General features: G+C 40.1%; 1 protein-coding gene across 1 annotated transcript in view; it reads left to right on the forward strand.

The window, feature by feature from the left end:
- The first annotated feature begins 13,676 nt into the window (after positions 1–13,676).
- Positions 13,677–21,255, forward strand: part of LOC143019548 (uncharacterized) — a 10,600-nt gene continuing 3,021 nt past the window's right edge. Inside the window, exon 1 of the mRNA XM_076175278.1 lies at positions 13,677–13,830. Coding sequence (XP_076031393.1) covers positions 13,820–13,830 — 11 coding nt within the window. The 5' untranslated portion in view covers positions 13,677–13,819. The remainder of the gene's footprint in view (positions 13,831–21,255) is intronic.

Consider the following 21,255-nt stretch of genomic DNA (forward strand, 5'->3'; position numbering starts at 1 on the left):
AAAGTCTCATCCAACAAAATAGGGAAAATTGTTAAAAGACAAGAAAAAGGTCCTGATAACGAATTAAGTGTCGTCTATCAAATCCCGTGTAAAGGTTGTTCAGCTTCATATTTCGGAGAGTCAAGTCGGGGTATAAATAAACGCCTATCTGAACACAGAAATGACCTTAGAGCACACAGGACTTCAAACTCTCTTGTCCAGCACTTGGACAAACATGGTCACCTGCCCCACTGGAAGGAGGCTAAAATTCTTCAAAAGGGTTTGGAGAAGAAGGCAAGGAAAACAATCGAAGCTGCATACATAAATACTAATGAAAACACCAACGGAAGAGATGGATTTGTTTGCTTGTCAAAGGTGGCAAGTGTCCTCGTGCTGGGCGCGACAAAACGGGTCGTGCACGGGACAATTGATCGCCGCCCGGGCGCTGTAAACCTGACCGAGTGCCCTATAGGAGTGTTATAAACTGTAACGCATGTAAAAACTTTCTGTACATCTCTCTGAAAAAGACCAAGTTGGTCGAAACATTAAAGTATATCAATATCTAGAACGTTTTCGTTTTACTCCTACCTCCCAATCACTCATTTGTCCTTTCTTCTCCACACACACACACACACACACACACACACACACACACACACACACACACACACACACACACACACACACACACACACACACACACACACACACACACACACACACACACACACACACACACACACACACACACACACACACATATATATATATATATATATATATATATATATATTTTTATTTATATATATATATATATATATGTATATATACCCTGTATGTATATGGCAAAAATAAACATCGTGAAAATATATGCATGGTAATATATATATAATGTAATATCAGACCACCACCAACAATATATAAACACAATAATTCAATCAGATATTCACAGTCTAGCCACTGATGAAGCACTAAGTAGTGTGAAAACGCGTTCTGGCCAGTTTTTCACTTTGGTAAAGCCATGCCCAAAGTAACTGACAAAACAATGTCATATGGTGACATTATAAGACAACTTCCCGTGGAAGGGAAAAAGATTCTCAGAGAAAGAGAAAAGGCAGATAAAAAACTCTGCAATAATAATCTTGCCATTAAGTTTAACCATATATATATATATACACACATATTATTGTGTGTCTGTGTGTGTGTGTGTGTGTGTGTGTGTGTGTGTGTGTGTGTGTGTGTGTGTGTGTGTGTGTGTGTGTAGGTGTGTGCGTGTGTGTGTGTGGAGGTGAGTGGAATATATAGGGGATGGAATGGGTGGGAGTGGCTCCTATGCCTTTTTCTTTTAGGCTACCCCCCCCCCCCTGTAAGGGGGAAAAAAGCCTTTGGTATATGTATATATGTAAATGTAAAGACGACAGGGAGCAATTAAAAACACCACCTCCAATACCACCAGGCTGTAATTCATAGAGAGACTATGGCAAATAACACTAAGATAGTCGCACATTGTAACAAAATAAAGGAACTAAAAATGCTAGAAGCCATCCACATAAGGGAAAGAGCTCCGATAATCAATATACAATCCAACATGACTTCTGTTATTCCTCTCTTTAATTCCTCATCTAGATTTGGAGCCCATCGGCAGCAACACCCACCTCCTTCCTCTCCCCCTCCTCCACCTCACCAACCCCCTCTTGACCAGCGGGGTGTCCCTGCGAGACGAACCATCCTACCTGACTCTCCCCTCTCCCTCCCCCTTCCCCTCCCCCTCCTGAGCGAAGTGTCCGCCCACGCAGGTTGACACGATCCTTTCAGCGTTCCCAAATGGTCTATATTTAAATCCATGTTGTCAAATCGACGCGCTCGTAGAGGTCGGACGTCTCTTCAAACCAGCTCTCTCAGCAAACTCCCAGGATTCTTCGCCGGCCGGTGGTGGCGAGGAGATATATCTCCTTGCTGCTGCCGGTCTGGCATGGCCGACCTCTACGTTGACGTCGGCAGGCGGGTTTACACCAAGACAAATACACACATTTCCCAAGTCACGTAATTCTCTGTTTTCAGAGTAGTGCTTGGAAGAAAAGAGGCACACGCACACTTGCTCGCTGGCAAAGCAGAGGCCCAAACCGTCTCATTCAGAACCCTCAATCTGATCGCAGCCTGGTCGACGGAGAGACTTGGGACACCTCTCTGTCCAACCGGCCCGCAACCTAACGCTGGCCTCTTCGCTGACGCTGGTGAGCGAGTTTACACTTCTGACATTTATACACAATCCCCAATCGCGTAATTCTCTGTTTTCAGAGTTGTGATTGGAAGGAAAGAGATCATACAACACCCGCCCGTCTGCCCCTCCCTCGCACCGCCACTGAATCAACTCTACAGGAACTCAAACCCAACCTGGGGAAAAGCAGGCAACTCAGGCCCCACCTGTGGCTCATCAGGAACGCGCTCGCCAGCGGTGGTGGTGAGGAGATATATCTCCTTTGCTGCTGCCGGTCTGGTTACGGACCGATCTTTTCGTTGACGTCGGCAGGCGGGTTCACACCGCCCGCCTGAACCCCCCTCCCCCACCTCGCACCGCCACTGGATCAACTCTACAGGAACTCAAACCCAACCTGGGGAAAAGCAGGCTACTCAGGCCCCACCTGTGGCTTATCAGGAACGCGCTCTACACGCGGGAAGTGAACTCTACTCACTTCCCGTAAGATACACACACACACCTCTCACGAACAGAGCCACAACACACGCACAAACATCTACACTTACTTTTTCTTCGACTAAAATTCGCTTCCTTTCTAACTTTCTCTTATACTACATCTTCTCATTTCAGTTTACCTCCCACTAAAGATTTTTCCGTTTTTCCACCTTTCTCTACTACTACGCCTCCTACCATTTTCTAAACTTTCGTTGGTGATCCTAATCCTAACCCCGGCGTCAGCACCTCCGTCCAAGCTCCCGGTCCATTTCTCCCGAGCCGCGACCTCGCTCGCAAATCGCCCGGTGGCAATAGCCCTCTTTTATACGCTACTATCTTTTCATTTTCTTACAGACATTCTTCCCCTCCCACAAAACCCGATCTCGCGCAAGCGGGTGGTCTTTCCTAGAGATTCAGAATTCAATTGTGTATTATGTAGCTGTGTATGACTGTGACTTAATTCTTGTGTAGTATTCTGAAAATGACTCCCTGAAGTCGAAACGTCAATTAAATATGGAAGACTATGGAAGGCTTGTATTTGACCACCCCACCCCCCCGAAATGAGATCCACTGTGACAAAAATTGAAAATCTCAGTAAGAAAATTAATCAATGTCAAAATTCCGTTGTGTTTAACACAGTGTGTATTAGTGAGAATGTGCACCCGAAATATACCATATATATATATATATATAATATATATATATATATATATATATATTATATATATATATATATATATATATTTATATATATATACATATATATACATATATATATACATATACATATATATACATACATACATATGTATATGCGCGTGTATATATATCATAAGAATATATATAAGAAAAACATGGTAAAAGATTGCCACAGAAATAAAGGCTAAGATAATAATAATAATAATAATAATAATAATAATAATAATAATAATAATAATAATAATAATAATAATAATAATAATAATAATAATAATAATAATAATAATAATGATAATAATGAAAAAATAATGATAAGAATAAAAATAATGATGATAATAATGATAATAATGATGATGATGATGATGATGATGATGATGATGATGATGATGATGATGATGATGATGATGATGATGATGATGATGATGATGATAACAATAATAATAATAATAATAATAATAATAATAATAATAATAATAATAATAATAATAATAATAATAATAATAATAATAATAATAATAATAATAATAATAATAATAATAATAATAATAACGATAATAATGATAATAATAATAATAATAATAATAATAATAATAATAATAATAATAATGATAATGATAATAATAATAATAATAATAATATTAATAATAATAATAATAATAATAATAATAATAATAATGATAATAATAATAATAATATATGCATATATATATATATATATATATATATATATATATATATATATATATATATATATATATATATATAATGGCAAAAAAGCTAATTTCCTAGTAAATAATCTAAATAGAGAAAATGTAATGAAAAAAAATTATGGCAAAACTAAAGAAAAAAATCACCGTACAAAGAAAAATAAAATTACTTTTAAATTAAAAAGAATCGGCACTGGCCAATTCCAATATTTTACCATGCTGCCACGCAAAAGGCTTAAAAGGTCTGAAACCTAATTGGATCGCAATAGTTGTCAAATCTTTGTTATATACATTGGCTGAGTCAGGGCGGTTATCAGAGGAGCTCCAGATTGGTCTTTTGTTAAGGGCCTCTGTATAGAAAATGGATGAGTAAACAAGTAAAAAAGTAATAGTAATGATAAGAAAAAGTATGAGACTTACAGTTCTCTCTCCTGGAAGGCACGTGAACACAGAGATTAGGGAAATGATGGAATGGTACTCATTTGGAATAATATGCAATGGCAATTTGAGTAACATTGCCTTGGCCTTGTAAACTGTAGTTGGCAAAGTTAATACTCGTACCTTCAAGAGGACAGCCCATATACTTGGAATAAAAGGGCTTAGAAAAATACAAGATAACTGGGTCGAGATGAAAAAAAACCAGGATGGAGATTACCACGAACTCGCTGGGGTCGGGGGAAAGGGGAGCAAAGGAATGACGGAAGAAGAGACAAATAAAGAAAGGGGTGTTGGGTACTATGAATTAATGGCACGAGTTCAGCGAGGTCGTCCACTGGTGCGTGGTTACATGTGAGCGAAAGATGCCATCGCATATGGCATGGATTCTCAAAGGAGGGTCCGCGGAACCTCAGGGGTCCGTGGCACTTTGACAGGGTTCGTGAGAGCTATCTGGCAACACTGGTGGAATGTCAACTACCGGCAGTGTGCATCCAGCGGCCGTCAGGAGTGTAGCATGAGTCGTCGGGTAAAAAAAGGCTGTTATTTCTATAATTTTTGTATATTGATCATTTCTGTAATTATGTTTTCATTGTTCGTTGTTATTTTGTGTTTGTGAATAATGCCTCCCTTTTGTGTCAACTAGATAGGTTGGGGGGGGGAGGGGGTCCTCGGTTTATTTTCTGTCATAAAAGGGGTCCTTGGCTAAAAAAAAAAAAAAAAAATGAGTACCCCTGGTCTATGAAACTTTATTCTTTATGAGGTGACATAGAAAAGTCATTTTCATATTTGATTATGTGGTACAGTTTCTGTATAGTAGTAATCAATAATCGTTTTTCGGTAAATGCGTTCAGTATGCTTTACATACAATGCTTTTTCAAAGAGTTCAGTGCATAGAAATACTTGCTGGGCGGTTTAGGACATTTCTGCAAGCGGGCTACGGTTGATGAGGCACCCAAAAGAAGTGAAAGGAATTTGGCAGCGTAGGTGGACGAGAGCAAGGAGAAAGAGTGGAGGAAGTAGGGGTGGAGGTGGATGCTAGTCGACGTGTAAACTGGGCCGATGGCAATGTTTACCCGAGGACGTGACGAGCAAGCTAAATTGGTCCGTCCCCATACAAACCCCCTCCCCCCATCCAACTCGGTATCTATGTGACTTTCAAGCCAACCTGCTGCATAAGAGAGGAAAACAAAGAGAACAGTAATCGAAGTCAAATATTGCATATGAAGAGTGCTTGTTTTTTACGGATAAGGAAAATTCAAGCAAGACCTTATAGGTTTATAAGAACAATTGAAAGAAAGACTAATAGAAAATTACTGAAAAAAACATGACGGAAGATATAAAAGTAAAACTTCATTGCGCAACTTCATCAGTAGTAAATGATAATTTGTACACTTTGTTCTGTCCCTGGACGAGTCTTACTTAGGTGATCAAGGCTGCAGTATATTCTCGACTAAGTTCGATATAATAATATGATTCACATTTATCGGTTTTATATACATGACGTTTTCATTCAACTTAGGGGTGTTCTCCAGACAAAAAAGTATTGCACGGACTAAATATATCAGCACTTCCAAAATTGGGTGTTTCACAGCCCACCCACTCCCGGGGTGTGTGTGTGCAAATGTCCTGAAGGGATCGAGGAAAACGGGGGTGGCAGTTGGGTCTTATAATCAAATGAAAAACTATTCAATAAAGTTTTAGTCACGAACACTTGGCAACACGTATGATTTACAAAGTATAGAATTAAGATTTTTTCTTTTACGAAATCTGTTATTTTTGCACCAAGATCATTCATCTCCTAAAACTTTGAAGACAATGTGTTACTGGTGAGGTGTAAATTTACCCATTCATATTGCTTAAACAGTTAAATAAACTAGCTTACTGAGTAAAGTTTTATTTGAGAAATATATAGAATGACTTATTGTGCTATCTAATTGTTTTAAATTGCAGTAAATCTGTTACAAAAAAGTCTGTGCCCGCGTGTGTGTGTGTGTGTGTGTGTGTGTGTGTGTGTGTGTGTGTGCGTGCGTGCGTACGTGCGTGCGTGCGTGTGTGTGTGTGTGTGTGTGTGTGTGTGTGTGTGTGTGTGTGTGTGTGTGTGTTGGTACGCCTATGCCCCATGCAGTGTCGTAGGCACAATCACCCCTTCATATAATCTCCTCTTTGTATCTATCCCCAGATACCTATTTCTCATGACCTCTCTCTCTTTTAAGACTTACCCCCCAAATCACCGCCACCCTCTCCCCTTGTCAACGCAGGAGGGAGCTCCCGGTCCTTTGAGAGCGAGAAGCGCTTCTCTTAGCCTTGGAAACATCGTCTGGCGGGAGCCATCGCTAAGGTGCAAGTCGGACGTTGCAGCCACGAGGCTGAACTAATCAAAATAAACCGATCTTTTGAGTAACCGAGGGAATTATTCCTTTCAGCGAAATGAAAACGATGACAGAGACAGCCAGAATGAATGTGCAAGTCGAAGGAGTTTGGCACGAGTGGGATGGAGGAGGTTTCTCTTATCCGAGTGAATTCGTTCAGCGTTAGTTTGAACGGAATTCTTTAGTGCAACCACCGCGGAGTCCCAGACAGACGCGCATGACCCTTCCTTCAGCACGAGGTCCTTCCATTAAGTTGAGCAAAGTCTCCAGGAATCAGCCAGGACAGAAAGACCCAATGTGTCGTCGAGGAGTCAGGCCCAACCACATCTGCTCAGCGTGACCACATCAGTTGTGGACCGATTGAAACCCCACCGTCCTGGCCTCAGTTCGCCCCTTACCCACCCGAGAGCCACGTCGCGTCGGCCGGCGGTTACCACGGCAACAAGATTCTGCGAGGTACTTCGCCGTGCCCGAGGAGTCGATTCGAAATCGTGGGTGGAGCCGAGCGTTATCGCCGCATTTGAGGGGACGATACTCAGCTAAGGCCACTGGTTTCAAAGGATTACAAAGGCGGAGCATGCCGACAGAAGACCTTTTGGTCCATATCTAGGTCGGATGCGAAAAAAAACATAATAATAATAAATTAATAAATAAAAACTATAATAATGTAAGTAATAAATAAAATACATAAATAAATGCATAGGTATAGTTAAATAATAAACATACAGGTAAATAGTAAATAATAATAAATTGACATATATCTAATAATAAATGAAAATCAGACAGACAAATTATAACATACATATACCAAGGCTTTTTCCCCCTTCCAAGGGAGGTAGCCAAAAAGGGAAAGGCATAAAAACACTCCCACCCATTTCATCCCTAAATACACTCCACACCCCTCCCACCCTTCCTCTCATCTGAGCACCTCCTGGATGACGGGTCATCCCTGCACCCTGCCCCCTGCCCTGGGTCAGAAGCAGTGTCGCAGGACACAGCACATCCCCAGCAAGGCCGCTTCATTTAATCGGCGACCCCCCCTCTCCGTCCCCCCTTGCATATAAGGAGAGGACGGGGAGAAATCCCTTCGGGCTGCGTCAAAACTCACTCACACACACTACCCCACCCCCCCCACCCCCCCGCCCATTTCTCCCCATGCAGTCACAACATCATCCATATACAACCATTCTCCACTCACCTCTGTCTTCCGTCCTCTCCCTTCCTTCCTCAACAGACATTCCCCTCTTCCCCAAAGCCCCCTTCACCCCATCCATCCACCTCATCCTAGGACGTCCCCTCATGTTCACTCCCTCCACATCTGCCTTCCATACCTCTTTTACTAATCTTTTCTTCACTCATTCTTTCCATGTGTCCAAACCATCCTAATATTCTTTCATCAACCCTCTCTCCCAAATCCTTTTTCACCCCTGTTCTCCTCCTCACCTCCTCATTTCTCACTCTATCTAGCCTAGTAACCCCCACCATACTTCTCAGACACCTCATCTCAAACACATTCAAACTCCTTCTCTCTTCTTCTCTTATGTTCCACGTTTCTGCCCCATACAGTGCTGTTGGCACAATCACTCCTTCATACAGTCTCCTCTTCGCATCCATTCCCAAATGTCTATTTCTCATTACACTCTTTAAACCACCAAGGCATTTACTCGCTTCTCTCAATCTACATTCTACCTCCACCTTTCACTCCACCTTTTCCTGCTACACTTGCACCCAAGTATCTAAAACTATCCACTTCCTCCAGTCGCTCTCCCTTAATGTTCACTTCCAGTCTACTGCCACTTTCACCCCTTGTACATCTCATCACCTTACTTTTACCCACATTTATCTTTAGCTTTCTTCTATCACATACTCTCCCAAACTCTGCCACCAGCTTCCTCAATCCCTCCTCTGACCCTGCCACAAGCGCAGTGTCGTCCGCAAACAACAGCTGGCTCACCTCCCACTTTTCTCCATTTTCTTTAACCATCTCCAATCCCTGACTCACTACCCTAGCATTCACCTCTCGCACCACCCCATCCATGTATAAGTTGAACAGCCAGGGTGACATAACGCATCCTTGACGAAGTCCCACCTTTACTTCAAACCACTCACTCTCTCCATTTCCAAATCCTAAACACATGCTCTACTACTCACATAAAAACTCTTGACAGCTCCCAAAAGCTTTCCTCCTATCCCATAAATCTGCATAACCTCCCACAGTGCCTTTCTGTCTACCCTATCATAAGCCTTTTCCAGATCCATAAAAGCCCAAAAAAACATCCTTCCCCTTTCCTATAGCTTTCTCACATATCTGTCTTACCACAAAGATCTGATCTACACAACCTCTACCCGTCCTAAATCCACACTGTTCCTCACCAATTACTCCTTCTGTTCCTCTCCTAATCCTCTCAATTAAGATTCTCCCATAAGCCTTCCCTACTACACTCAACAGGCTAATCCCTCTGAAATTACTACATTCACACTTGTCCCCTTTTCCCTTGTAAAGAGGAACTATACAGGCACTACTCCAGTCCTCCGGTACTCTACCCTCTCTCCAGCAAACATTAAATAATTCACCAACCAGTCCACCATCACTGAACCTCCCTTTTTCAGACATTCTGCATGACATCCATCCAGACCAGGTGCCTTACCTGCTTTCATCATCTTTACAACTGCCTTCACCTCATCCTTCCTTATTTCTCCTCCATTCTCCTCACTCATCACTCTCATTTTCTTCGTATTTTCCACTGCAGCTATCTTTCCTTCCCTATCCTCCTTCACATTCAGCAACTCCCTAAAATATTCTGCCCATCTTCCCCTCACTGCCATCTCTTCCATTATCAACTCTCCATCTGTACCTTTTACCTTTTCTTCCCTACTTGATTCGCCTCCTCTTCCTCTCTTAATTTCTTTCCAAAACATCTTTTTATTACTTTCAAAATTTTCTGTCATACTCCTACCCCATTTCACATCTGCTCTCCTCTTTGCCTCCTTTACCTTTTGCCTCCTTTACAAATTATAATCATTACAGCATCTTGCTTAGGTGTTTATCTAAATGATTCTTAAAGCTTCAAACTGAACTACATTGCACTGCCTCTACAGGAAGTTTATTCCATTCATTAACTATACGGTTGGCGAAGTTGTTTCTACCCACTTCCAAATTGAATCTATTTTCGGACAGTTTGAGACCATTGTTTTTTGTCGGATTCTCATTCAGTGTGAAAATTTTGTCACTTTTGATGTTGTCAATTCCCTTTAGAATTTTAAAAACCTGTATCAAGTCACCTCTGAGTCTACGCCTTTTTAGGGAAAACAGATTCATATGTTTTAGTCGATTTTCGTATGATTTATTTTTGATATTTGGAATCAGTTTTGTGGCTCGCCGTTGTACTTTTTCCAGTCTGTCAATGTCTTTAATGAGATTCGGTGACCATACGGAAACAGCATATTCCAAATTTGAACGAACTAACGATTTATATAGCTTGTTAATGAGTGATGGACTTTTGAAGTCAAAAGATCGCGCAATCAGTCCTAGAATCTTATTTACTTTCTCAGAGGCTGAAATACACTGTTTGGATGATTTGAGATCGTTACTAATAATTACGCCGAGATCTTTTTCACTATTCACTTTTGTTAACGAATTTCCAAATAATTTGTAATCGTACCTACTGTTATTTTTACCTATGTGCATTACCTTGCATTTACTTGTGTTAAATTTCATTAGCCACTTTTCAGACCATTGCTGTAATTCATCTAAATCTTCTTGAATATCTAATTGGTTTAAGTGATAATTTGCCATTGCGCACAGTTTTGTATCATCAGCAAATTTGGAAACAGTAGATTTTACTCCATGGTCTATATCATTTATATATACTATGAATAGAAGTGGTCCAAGAACGGAACCCTGAGGAACTCCACTTGTAACATTTTTCCATCTAGAAGTTTTTCCATTTAAAACAACTCTCTGTTTTCGATCATTCAACCAATTACTAGTCCAACTTAATAGGCTACCACTTATTCCGTGTGAAGCTAATTTAGTAAGTAGTCTTTCGTGGGGGACGGTATCAAAAGTTTTTGCAAAGTCTAGATATATTAAATCTATATTGTTTCTTTTGTTATAATTCGAGATAACTGTATTGTAGAATTCGAGTAAGTTAGTCACGCAAGAACGTTTCCGTCTGAAACCATGCTGGCTATCATCTATCAAACGGTTACTTTCTAAATGATGCTCGATAGCATCTCTGATCATAGTTTCCATTATTTTCCCTACGATTGAAATCAAACTTATAGGCCTATATTTATTTAGTTTCTTTTTGTCACCTTTTTAGAATATGGGAGTAACGTTAGCTAGCTTCCATTCTCTTGGGACATCTCCGGATATGATGGATTTCTTGAAAATAATTTCTAACGGAGCAACAATCTCATTTTTCATTTCCTTTAAGATTCTTGGGTGCCAACCGTCAGGCCCTGGTGTTTTATTAACTTTGAGTGTCTCTATACACCTTTTAATTTTTTCTTTTGTTATATTTATCGTAGTAAGTTTACCCTAGACTTTTCACAGGTTTCAGTATGGAGTTCACTTTGAGGTGCTTCGTTTACGAATACCGAGCTAAAATAATTGTTTAAGATATTACACATTCCTTCATTTGAATATTCAAGTTGACCGTCAGCAGATAATAGTGGACCAATGTGATTCCTAACAGCCTTTTTATCTCTAATGTAAATATAGAATTCTTTGGTATTCTCTTTGGGTTTATCAGCGATATTCATTTCGTGTTGTCGTTTTCTTTTTCTTATTGTCTTTTTTAAATCTCTCTGTATTAATATATAACTTTCATAGTCATTAGATGCACCCGAGCACTTATATTTCTTATAAGCCTGTCTCTTTTTAGTAATACTTTTTCAGTTTCTTTGTCGAGCCATTTTGGGTGAGCCTGATTTGGGGGACGTCTGCCCTTAAAAGGAATGTAAGTATGAATCTTCTCAGTGAGCATATTTTGAAATATTTCCCACATCTGATCTACAGGTCTTTCGCTTAATTTTGCCTCCCAATCTGTAAGCTGAAGCTCCTGACGTAGTCCTATGAACTGAGCTTTACTGAAATCGGGTATTTTAGAAACACAAGTATCTATTCCAAAATTTTGTTAGGAGTTTGAATCTAAGTTGTGATCGCTATTTGCAACAGTTTCACCGACTTCTACATCAGTTACCATGCTTTCGCGGCCAGTGATCAATAGATCGAGTAAGTTTCCATATCTTGTGGGCTCTTTTACATGCTGAAATAAGTAATTGTCACCAAGAAAATCATTCAAGCGACTACCTATATGATCATGTTCAAGGGTCATCCAATCAATGTCAGTAAAATTGAAATCACCCATAATCAATAAATCCCGGTTGCAGAAACTAGACAGTTCTTGAAATAACAGTTTGTCGTCTGCTAATGATAATGTCTTTGGCCTATATATTACACCTATGTTCATTTTTTGTCCATTTGTTTCGGAGGAACGTCTTCGATCCCTGGAGCTGGGGAGGAGACCGAACCTGCAACACCCGCGTGCTGAAGAGGTTTGTAGTTGGCTGTGTCTTCATGTCCAGGAGAAAAAGTTTCACACACTAAAACATGTACCACTAAACCAAAGGGACCCATTTTTTTGCCACACACTAACTATGCAAATACAGTGTGCTTTTGAACGTTCGATACATTATATACAGTAGTTTTACAGTAGTAGGGATTTTTTTTTTTATTAAATCGACTGAAGGAACTGCATTTCATATGACTAACGGTGGTTCTGAAACTGTTTAGCCATTCTAACCGCGGCCGTGCTTCCCTGGCGTCCAAGGAACCCACACCTCATCGACTCCATAGGAGGTCTCCACCTTCGATCTGCACCAAGGATTCTTTCTATTTAGGTGAATAAAGTCGTCGTTGCGTTAGGCTGGGGAAACCGTGCTTTTGGGCAGTACACCTCAATTTGGATATAAATATTTTCTTCAACTTTCTAGTACCAAGGGGCTCTATCTGAGCTGAATGATATATATCAGTCGCTCGGTGTTCTTATCCGGGACAAAATCCTCTATGGCGTCGGAATCGCCCTCTCGGACAACATTGATAATGTACGTCAAGGGCCCCGAGGAGGAAAGGTGACAGTGACGCTGTGACGGAACGTCGGTCGTGCAAAGGTGACAGTGATGCTGTGATGTGTAAAGGTTATGTCATCCTGATATTATGGTGGTGAACATATGATGGAGGAAGAGGAGGAGGTGGAGTAAGAATATGGGTAGGAAGAGGAAAAGGAAGGGGTAAAGGAGGCAAAGAAGGTGGAGGGAGTAGAAATTTGTTCGATGTAAAGCAGGTACCACTGGAAGCGCAATGGAGAGGATGAAAGAAGGAGAGGAGGAAGAAGGGACAAGAAGGGGGAGAGAGGAGAGGAAGAAAGGTAGGGCGAGCGGAGGGAGGAGTGGAGAGGAGAGGGAGGATAGGGTATTCTAGGGAAACGGTGGTGGCGACGTAGCAGATGCCAAGTTGGTGTTGGCGCCAGAGGCTAGTTTGCCACTATATAACCCTATGTGTCAGCCCTTTTCATACACAACAGTCATGTTCATTGCTCACAGAGATAACTAGATTCTAAAGTAAATGACACAGTTATTAAGTTACCCATTCTTCAAGATGATTTCCTTCGTCAGGATATCGCATGGGAATTTGGTGGCGTTGATATCTTTCAGGATCTGTTGCATGAAAATAGTACCATTTCAAGCATTGGCGAAGCAATGCGCATCACTTCCTGTGAGTTGGCACTGCCATCAAAGGGGGCGGGAGAGTGGAGGGTAGGGGCACGGGGACCCTACTCGGCGACGCAGCGAGGGTTCCCGTAGTTTGACCCGTAGATTCAGTTCTTGCCGGGAAGTGAAGCCTTGAAGTTCACAAGAAACCCATCACCATGACCAATAAGTAAGTTGTGAACTTCTAGTGAGAGTTTTGTATGTGTGTCACGATACTAAGTGAAAGATTGCAAAGAAGGAAAGGAAATGAATTGTCATTTTTGAACGGTGGCAGGATGGCGTCGGCTAAGCGTGGGGGCTAACAGATCCGAACAGGATACCTCCGTGGATCCCAGAGTTTGGGGATGAGCTGTGAAAAAGAAAATCACGGCTTCTCCTATTCTCGATGTAAAAATAATATATAATTGATACGCTAATCAATATTCAGTCAATTAAACCTTGTACATGAATGTATCTTAAATAAGACATTTCAAATTTCATTCAAGAGAGAAGTCGGATCTTGTAACAGTTACGCTACTACTAGAAATGATAGTGATAAAACATGAAAAATTTCATAAAAGATTAAGATAAAGTGGTACTGCATCGAAATATTTATTACATGACAGTTACAATTCAGTAATATCAATTAGTAACAGTAGCAGTCAACAGTTTAAGTAAAATTCAATTTACACCTAAATAACCATTATGACAGTTCTACCACCTATTATATTTATAGATTTATTGAAGGCCTTTGAGCTATAATGTACAACTGTATTTCAAAATTCATTACAAGGGGTAGATCTTACACATATACCACATATTATCAGTAACTTATAAGTATTGTACGTGTAGGATGGTGTAAATGAAAGACTATTCATATACTCTAACAATATTTCAATCTATCACAACAGCAAAAAGAGCTAAGATCGAGTGAGGTAAGAATTACCCCCTATCTAGTGAACCGTGACTCGCACGCATTGCCCCCATTACCATCATGCCATCTTTGCTTCACAGCAAACGACTTTTACTCGCAATCGGCAACGCTATTCGTCAGAAAAATCTACTTAGTGATGTTGTTGACGGCGGGCAGATGTCGTTTGAGCATAAAATATATACTTTATAGATCGTATTATCCTACTACAAAGGAAAGCGCGCGTGTGTGTATATATCTGTGTGTGTCTGCGTATGTATGTGTGTATCACCATGACCTTGGATCACGTGTTCGATTCGTGATCGACAGTTATTAACCTCCCGTATGAGAGCTAAGAGCTCGTATGACCGACCTATGGGTAATAATGTGACCTTACACGCACACACACACCCAACTCCCCGCCCACGGGAGCTAGAGTAACACCCCGCAGCACAGCGATACTGAAATTATCTCAGCCCTGGGCAGGAGTCGAACCCGGACCGCCGTAGTGGCAGGCGAGAACTCTAACCACAGCGCCACGATTGTGTGTGTGTGTGTGTGTGTGTGTGTGTGTGTGTGTGTGTGTGTGTGTGTGTGTGTGTGTGTGTGTGTGTGTGTGTGTGTGTGTGTGTGTGTGTGTGTGTGTGCGTGTGTCTCTCTGTGTGTGTGTGTGTGTGTGTGTGTGTGTGTGTGTGTGTGTGTGTGTGTGTGTGTGTGTGTGTGTGTGTGTGTGTGTGTGTGTGTGTGTGTGTGTGTGTGTGTGTGTGTGTGTGTTGGCACGCACGCACGCACACACGCACACACAGGTCCATGTAATCTAATGTAACCGTCATTCACATCCGCCCCTGCGAGACTCCGTATAGAAAATTTATTTCAACTGCACAACTCATACATGTACAGAATCAAAGCTCCAACATCGTAGAAAAAATATAAAAGCTTTGGTGCCTGAATATTTTCACTTCTTTCTCTAATCTGAACGAGATTTGTGTTACAGGATTACAAGAAAATACTGAATATAATATTGTTCACTACTCAGAGCAATTAAGGATAGAGTTTAGTGTTCTAAAAATAATTTCATAAGGTGATCAAGAATAGAGGTGGCATGACATAGTTCCTGTTACAGACTCGTTCAATTTCTGACAAAACAGACAGAAAAGAAATTCGTGTTAGTCTTGTCAATTTTTATCCTCTTGAATTTGTTGATGTTGGGTTACTACTATTTTTTCATTTGGCATGCGATGTTAATGATACAAAATGAATCATTCAAAATTACTACTGTGAACCATTGGAATGAGTCAATGAACAAATTACTTCAGTCCGCCAATTACATTTTCTGCAGACACTCCGATTGGACTGAAGTTACGTGCATAAGGATATGACAGATTCTTTCTCATGCAATTGCAGTTATTTTTTCTGGACTCTGCAGTACTCCTGCATGATAAGGGCAGAGAGATGAAGGGAAGGACAAGACCGATACTCTGATTTCTCCATCTCAATCTTTGGTGTGGCATTTCAGACTGTCGTTTGACTGTCTGCTGCTATATTGATGTTTGGTAGTGTGCTCGTTTGATGTAGTAGGGCAATGTCATGAGTTGGGGATTGAATGTCCAACAGTCGATCCTAAGTGAAGAGAGTTGAATTGGCACTGTCCAAAAGAAACAGTTGCGTGAAGTTTGTGGACTGTAAATGAACGCTTCTGCATCAGCACAGGTCTGGTCACTGAGGTCGCCTTTGATGAGAGTTGAGAAAATGTTGTCATGTTCCTAAAAGACAGTCCAGCACGATCTCTTGGTGTGACAAACCAAGAAAGTAAAAGCGTCAGAACCTGTCAACTAGTGATAGGCTGGCAAGCTGCTAGGTATATGACTGTCAAAGGTGCCATTTAATTTTTTTTTTTTTTTTTTTTTTTTTTTTTTTTTTTTTTTTTTTTTTTTTTTTTTTTTTTTTGTGCTGGCCTTCATCCACATCCTTGAACTGCATTATATTTTTGCAAAGTGGGCTGGCAGGAACACCATTGCATCAGTGTCGTGACACAAGCAGAAACTATGTTGCTGGATGTTTGACTCTTGCCACAGTGTAATGTATGTGTATGAGAGTTGGCTTCGTTCATGGCGCCTCTCTAGTTCCTCATTGTTGACGATAGAGGTAGAAGACTCCACCTGCTCTTTGTCATTAAATCCTTTAGTGACAACAATGGTCTTGTTTGCTGTTGCCTTTAGATCCAACCGCTGGAATAAGAGCCCTGCTAAGTCAGTTCTCTTTTCTACATGTATTAAAGCTGTCCCATTTCCAAGGGAGAGGGACGCCTCCACCCTAAATTGATTTTCTCACAGACACTACATTTTTCTTCGTTTCTTCCATGTGCCACTATTGATAGTCAAGTCGTAGTATCTGTCGAAAATTATGTCAATGCGACTAAATTAAACCCGAACCTGGAAAATCGAATTGACGGAAATAGAAGCAAGGTGGCCAAATTTCTGCCTTTGGTAGTTTTCCAAGAGCAACGATGTGAACGTGGTCATCTACAATAAGTGTTCCTTCATCACCAATGTGTGCTACCTGTGAGTTTGTGGACAAGGCATATCATTATTCAATGATTCCGACAGAAAGCACTATCGGGCTGATCGAAGATCCCTATGTATTTCTGCAAGTACAGGAGGGGAGGGCACCAGCTCATGTTTCAGTATTTGCTTCAGAATGGAGTTCCTTCGTTTAGTGTTCAACGTTTTCACCAATGAGTTTGCACAGAAAGTATTGCGCAAAGCTAAAATTACTTGTCCGATTTCTGGTCTCTATATGGCTTTGCTCATTGTGGTCTGGATCATTTTCCAGCAACCTCTGACCACCATATATCAGTTGTAGGAAGACAAACAGATTTTCAGGCACTGAAGATATTACCTTTTCCTCGTTGACAACAAAACTTTTGTATCTTGGGCGTGAGAGGACATATGACCTTAGTTTCAGGAATTCTTTGCTCGCGTGGTGCTAGAGCAAGGGAATGTTTGCATATTCTTTAGGAGTAAACAGTACTTGTCTTTCTGCTGCTTGCAAAGTGAGTCATCGGTATGAGCAATCTTTGAATAAAGTTTGTTTTTTAAATGTGCTTCTGCAAAAAAAAAAAAAAATGACGGAGGCATTTCATCATTTACTTTTTGTACCAAATCACAGTAGTGTTTCCATATTTCGGACAAATCAAGTACTTGTGCTTTTCTAAGATCAGCCAAACGAGCTAGTGGGTCTGCCCCACACCTATCATAACTCTAACTTTCTTCCATTTCATTCTTTCCTTACACTAACCCTCGAAATCCCCCCTCCCCCCTCCCCCATCTTATCTATCCTGCCCTGTACCACTTCATGGTGACAGGTGATCTCTCACGTCCTGATCTATGTCTTGCATCCTTCTGCTAAACTTACTATAATAATTACACGTAGTGTGGTACTCGTTGTTCTCTACAGCTATCAGGACATAAACGTTAGGCAGGTGGAATGAAAGATAGAATCATACTTTGAGACCTCTAAGATAGAGATGTTCTTGTTGAACGTTGCAGCAACTGTTTTTTCGGTACCGTTGAAGTCCTCGTTTCTCTGCTCGTTGCTCTTTCTATTGGGCTAGTTAAAGGCACCTCCAACAAACTGCCCTGTGCTTTGCCATCTTGATATAATAGTCTTTTTAGTAATTGGAATACGGATCATACTTTGAGACCTCTAAGATAGAGATGTTCTTGTTGAACGTTGCAGCAACTGTTTTCTCGGTACCGTTGAAGTCCTCGTTTCCCTGCTCGTTGCTCTTTCTATTGGGCTAGTTAAAGGCACCTCCAACAAACTGCCCTGTGCTTTGCCATCTTAATATAATAGTCTTTTTAGTAATTGGAATACGGATTTCCAAGATAGAAAAACTTACAAAGGATTACAAAGAAAGAGCATGCCTACAGGATACCATTTGGTCCATAATTAGGTCGGATACGAAAAAATAAACAGATAATGATAAATGATAAACAAGCTGATGAATAATAAATGATAGTAAATAAACAGGTAAATGATCATTTATAATAAATGTTGAATAGATAGATAATAAAAACAAAAAGATAAATAATAACAAATGAATAAATAGAATAAATGGCAGGCATTACAGCATATTTCTTAGGTATTTAAATGAATCTTAAAAATTCGAACTGCACTACAATGCACTGCCACTGCAGGAAATTTATTCCATTAATTTACTACACGGTTGGCGAAGTTGTTTCTACCCGCTTCCAAATTAAATCTACTTTCTGTCAGTTTGAGACTTATTATTGTCTGATTCGCATTCAGTGTGAAAATTTCGTCACTTTTGATGTTGTCAATTCCCTTTAGAATCTTAAGACCTGTATCAAATCGTATTATTTATCTCTAATATTTGAAATCAGTTTTGTGGCTCTCCGTTGTACTTTTTTCAATCTGTCAATGTCTTGAGATTCGGTGATTATACGGGAACCGCATATTCCAAAGGTTGACAAACTAATAATTCATATAGCTTGTTAATGACTGATGGACTTAGAATAAAAAAGTCGAGTAATCAGCCCTCGAATATTATTTGCTTTCCCTGAGATGGAAATACACTGCTTAGATGATCTGAGATCATTACTGATAATTACGCTGAGATCCTTTTCACTATCCATTTTTGTTAACGAATTTCCAAATAACTTGTAATCGTACTTATTGTTATTTTTACCGATGTATTTAACCTTACATTTACTTGGGTTAAGTTTCATTAGCCACTTTTCAGACCATTGCTGTAGTTTATTCTTGTTTAAGTGATCATTTACCATTCCACACAGTTTTGTATCATCAGCAAATTTGAAAACAATAGATTTCAGTCCGTGGTCTATATTATTTATACATACTATGAACAGAAGTGGCCCAAGAACGGAACCCTGAGGAACTTCACTCGTAAAATTTTCGATCTAGAAATGTTGCCATTGTTAAACTTTAAAGTTAACAAGTTATTTTTTAAGTTTATTTGTCAATATTTCGTATTTTTCTTTTGTTGAAATGCCTCCTGCAACATTGTCTTTCCTGTTTCATCAAGCTTATGATTTATTTATTTATCTATCTATTTATTTATTAATTATGCACATGATTAAAAAAAATTGGGGCCGCAGACTTATCCCGTTTCAGAGAGCAGACTGGATCCATGACGTCCTCAGTTACAGATACCTGCAACAGAAATGATGGTGTTGCAGATTCAAATAATGACTTTAAAACCAATAGTTTACTTATGAACAGCATAGTTTAAAAAGGGTAATGCAAAACTGACCTAATAACATAACACAGACTCAGTTTACCTCCTGTCAACTATGCTGCTTTCTAAGAACAGAACTAAACTCTTTGGTATACTCTTTCAGCGGATTCTTTGAACCAAATCCTTCAGAAAATTATACTTTCTGCAGAACTGGGTTGATCTACGGCCACCATAAGTGCGGCCTCAGTATCATTCTAATTCCTCTGTGCACTAAATTGTTTTAATCATTTTGCCAATGGCGCCTGATGCGAGAAAAATCTCTAAAAATCTTCAGAGATTGTTTTAAATTCCGTTTCAATAATAATAAAAAAAAAATCCTGATGACCTGTACTACTATTATTCCAAACAGCATTTACCAATTTCTATTTTGACCTTGACATAAGCCTTGTTGCTTTTATATGGGTACTCATTGGCAACAGAGGCAAAATACAGACTGAAGAATACCTCAAGTGAATTTAGCATAATAATTCGATTTGAACGACGCATTTAATGGCAGGCTGACATATCCTATAAATATATATTTATATTCTCTCGTAATTCCTCTGTAGGTTATGTTGTTTCGTGGCTTACTAGTATGGATAACATGGGTAAGATACAGCTGGCCAAATGGTTTACATTAATTCAAGATATTTTATCCCTTTACAAAATGTGTTTGACAAGATTGACTCCGATACCAGCGTGTGTCTGACTTCCAGAAAATGACATCCGTCTGTTATTATGGGACAACATTAGAAGAAAAAAAAAAAAACAATCCTTCATGTCCGTCCCGTCTCTGGTGATGAAAAAACAAAAAATTGTCGTCTTGGAGGTTTTAGGCGAATGCGAAAATTATTTCAACTAAGCGGAATGAGTTCTTGTTTTCCGTCAACATTATGGCTGAGAATGAAAATTTGTCTCTGAAGCTGACTGGCATGAAGGGGCCCTACTAACGACCCTAGATCTGAACGTAAAAATCATGTCACCTGTTTGTATGCGCTCGTGCGTGTGTGTGTGTGCTTCCCACAACTCCACAAGGCCTCTCATTCTGTTCTCATTCACAAACACAAGAAACACACCTCCGCCCCACTTGTGTGTGTGTGTGTGTGTGTGTGTGTGTGTGTGTGTGTGTGTGTGTGTGTGTGTGTGTGTGTGTGTGTGTGTGTGTGTGTGTGTGTGTGTGTGTGTGTGTGTGTGTGTGTGTTAGCTTTGCTGCCACTAACACCTGTGTTATTCATCCGTAGGCCCCATGCCTCCTCCTTCGCTTAAGTATGTTTCCACCAAATCTTCTATAATCAGTTATTAAAGTTTCTTGATGGGTTGAATTAAAATGGAGATATAGTTTTCTTATCTTCGTTTCTTCTAAGTAATACACTTGGTTCTTCAAGCTACACCAAAGGACTGCCACCCAGGATCCCTGTTCATCCCACCAAGCCACTTCTGCTCCG

The sequence above is a fragment of the Oratosquilla oratoria genome, chromosome 3 (assembly GCF_046742065.1).
Source record: "Oratosquilla oratoria isolate Oo_2021 chromosome 3, ASM4674206v1, whole genome shotgun sequence".
NCBI classification, from domain to species: Eukaryota; Metazoa; Arthropoda; class Malacostraca; order Stomatopoda; family Squillidae; genus Oratosquilla; species Oratosquilla oratoria.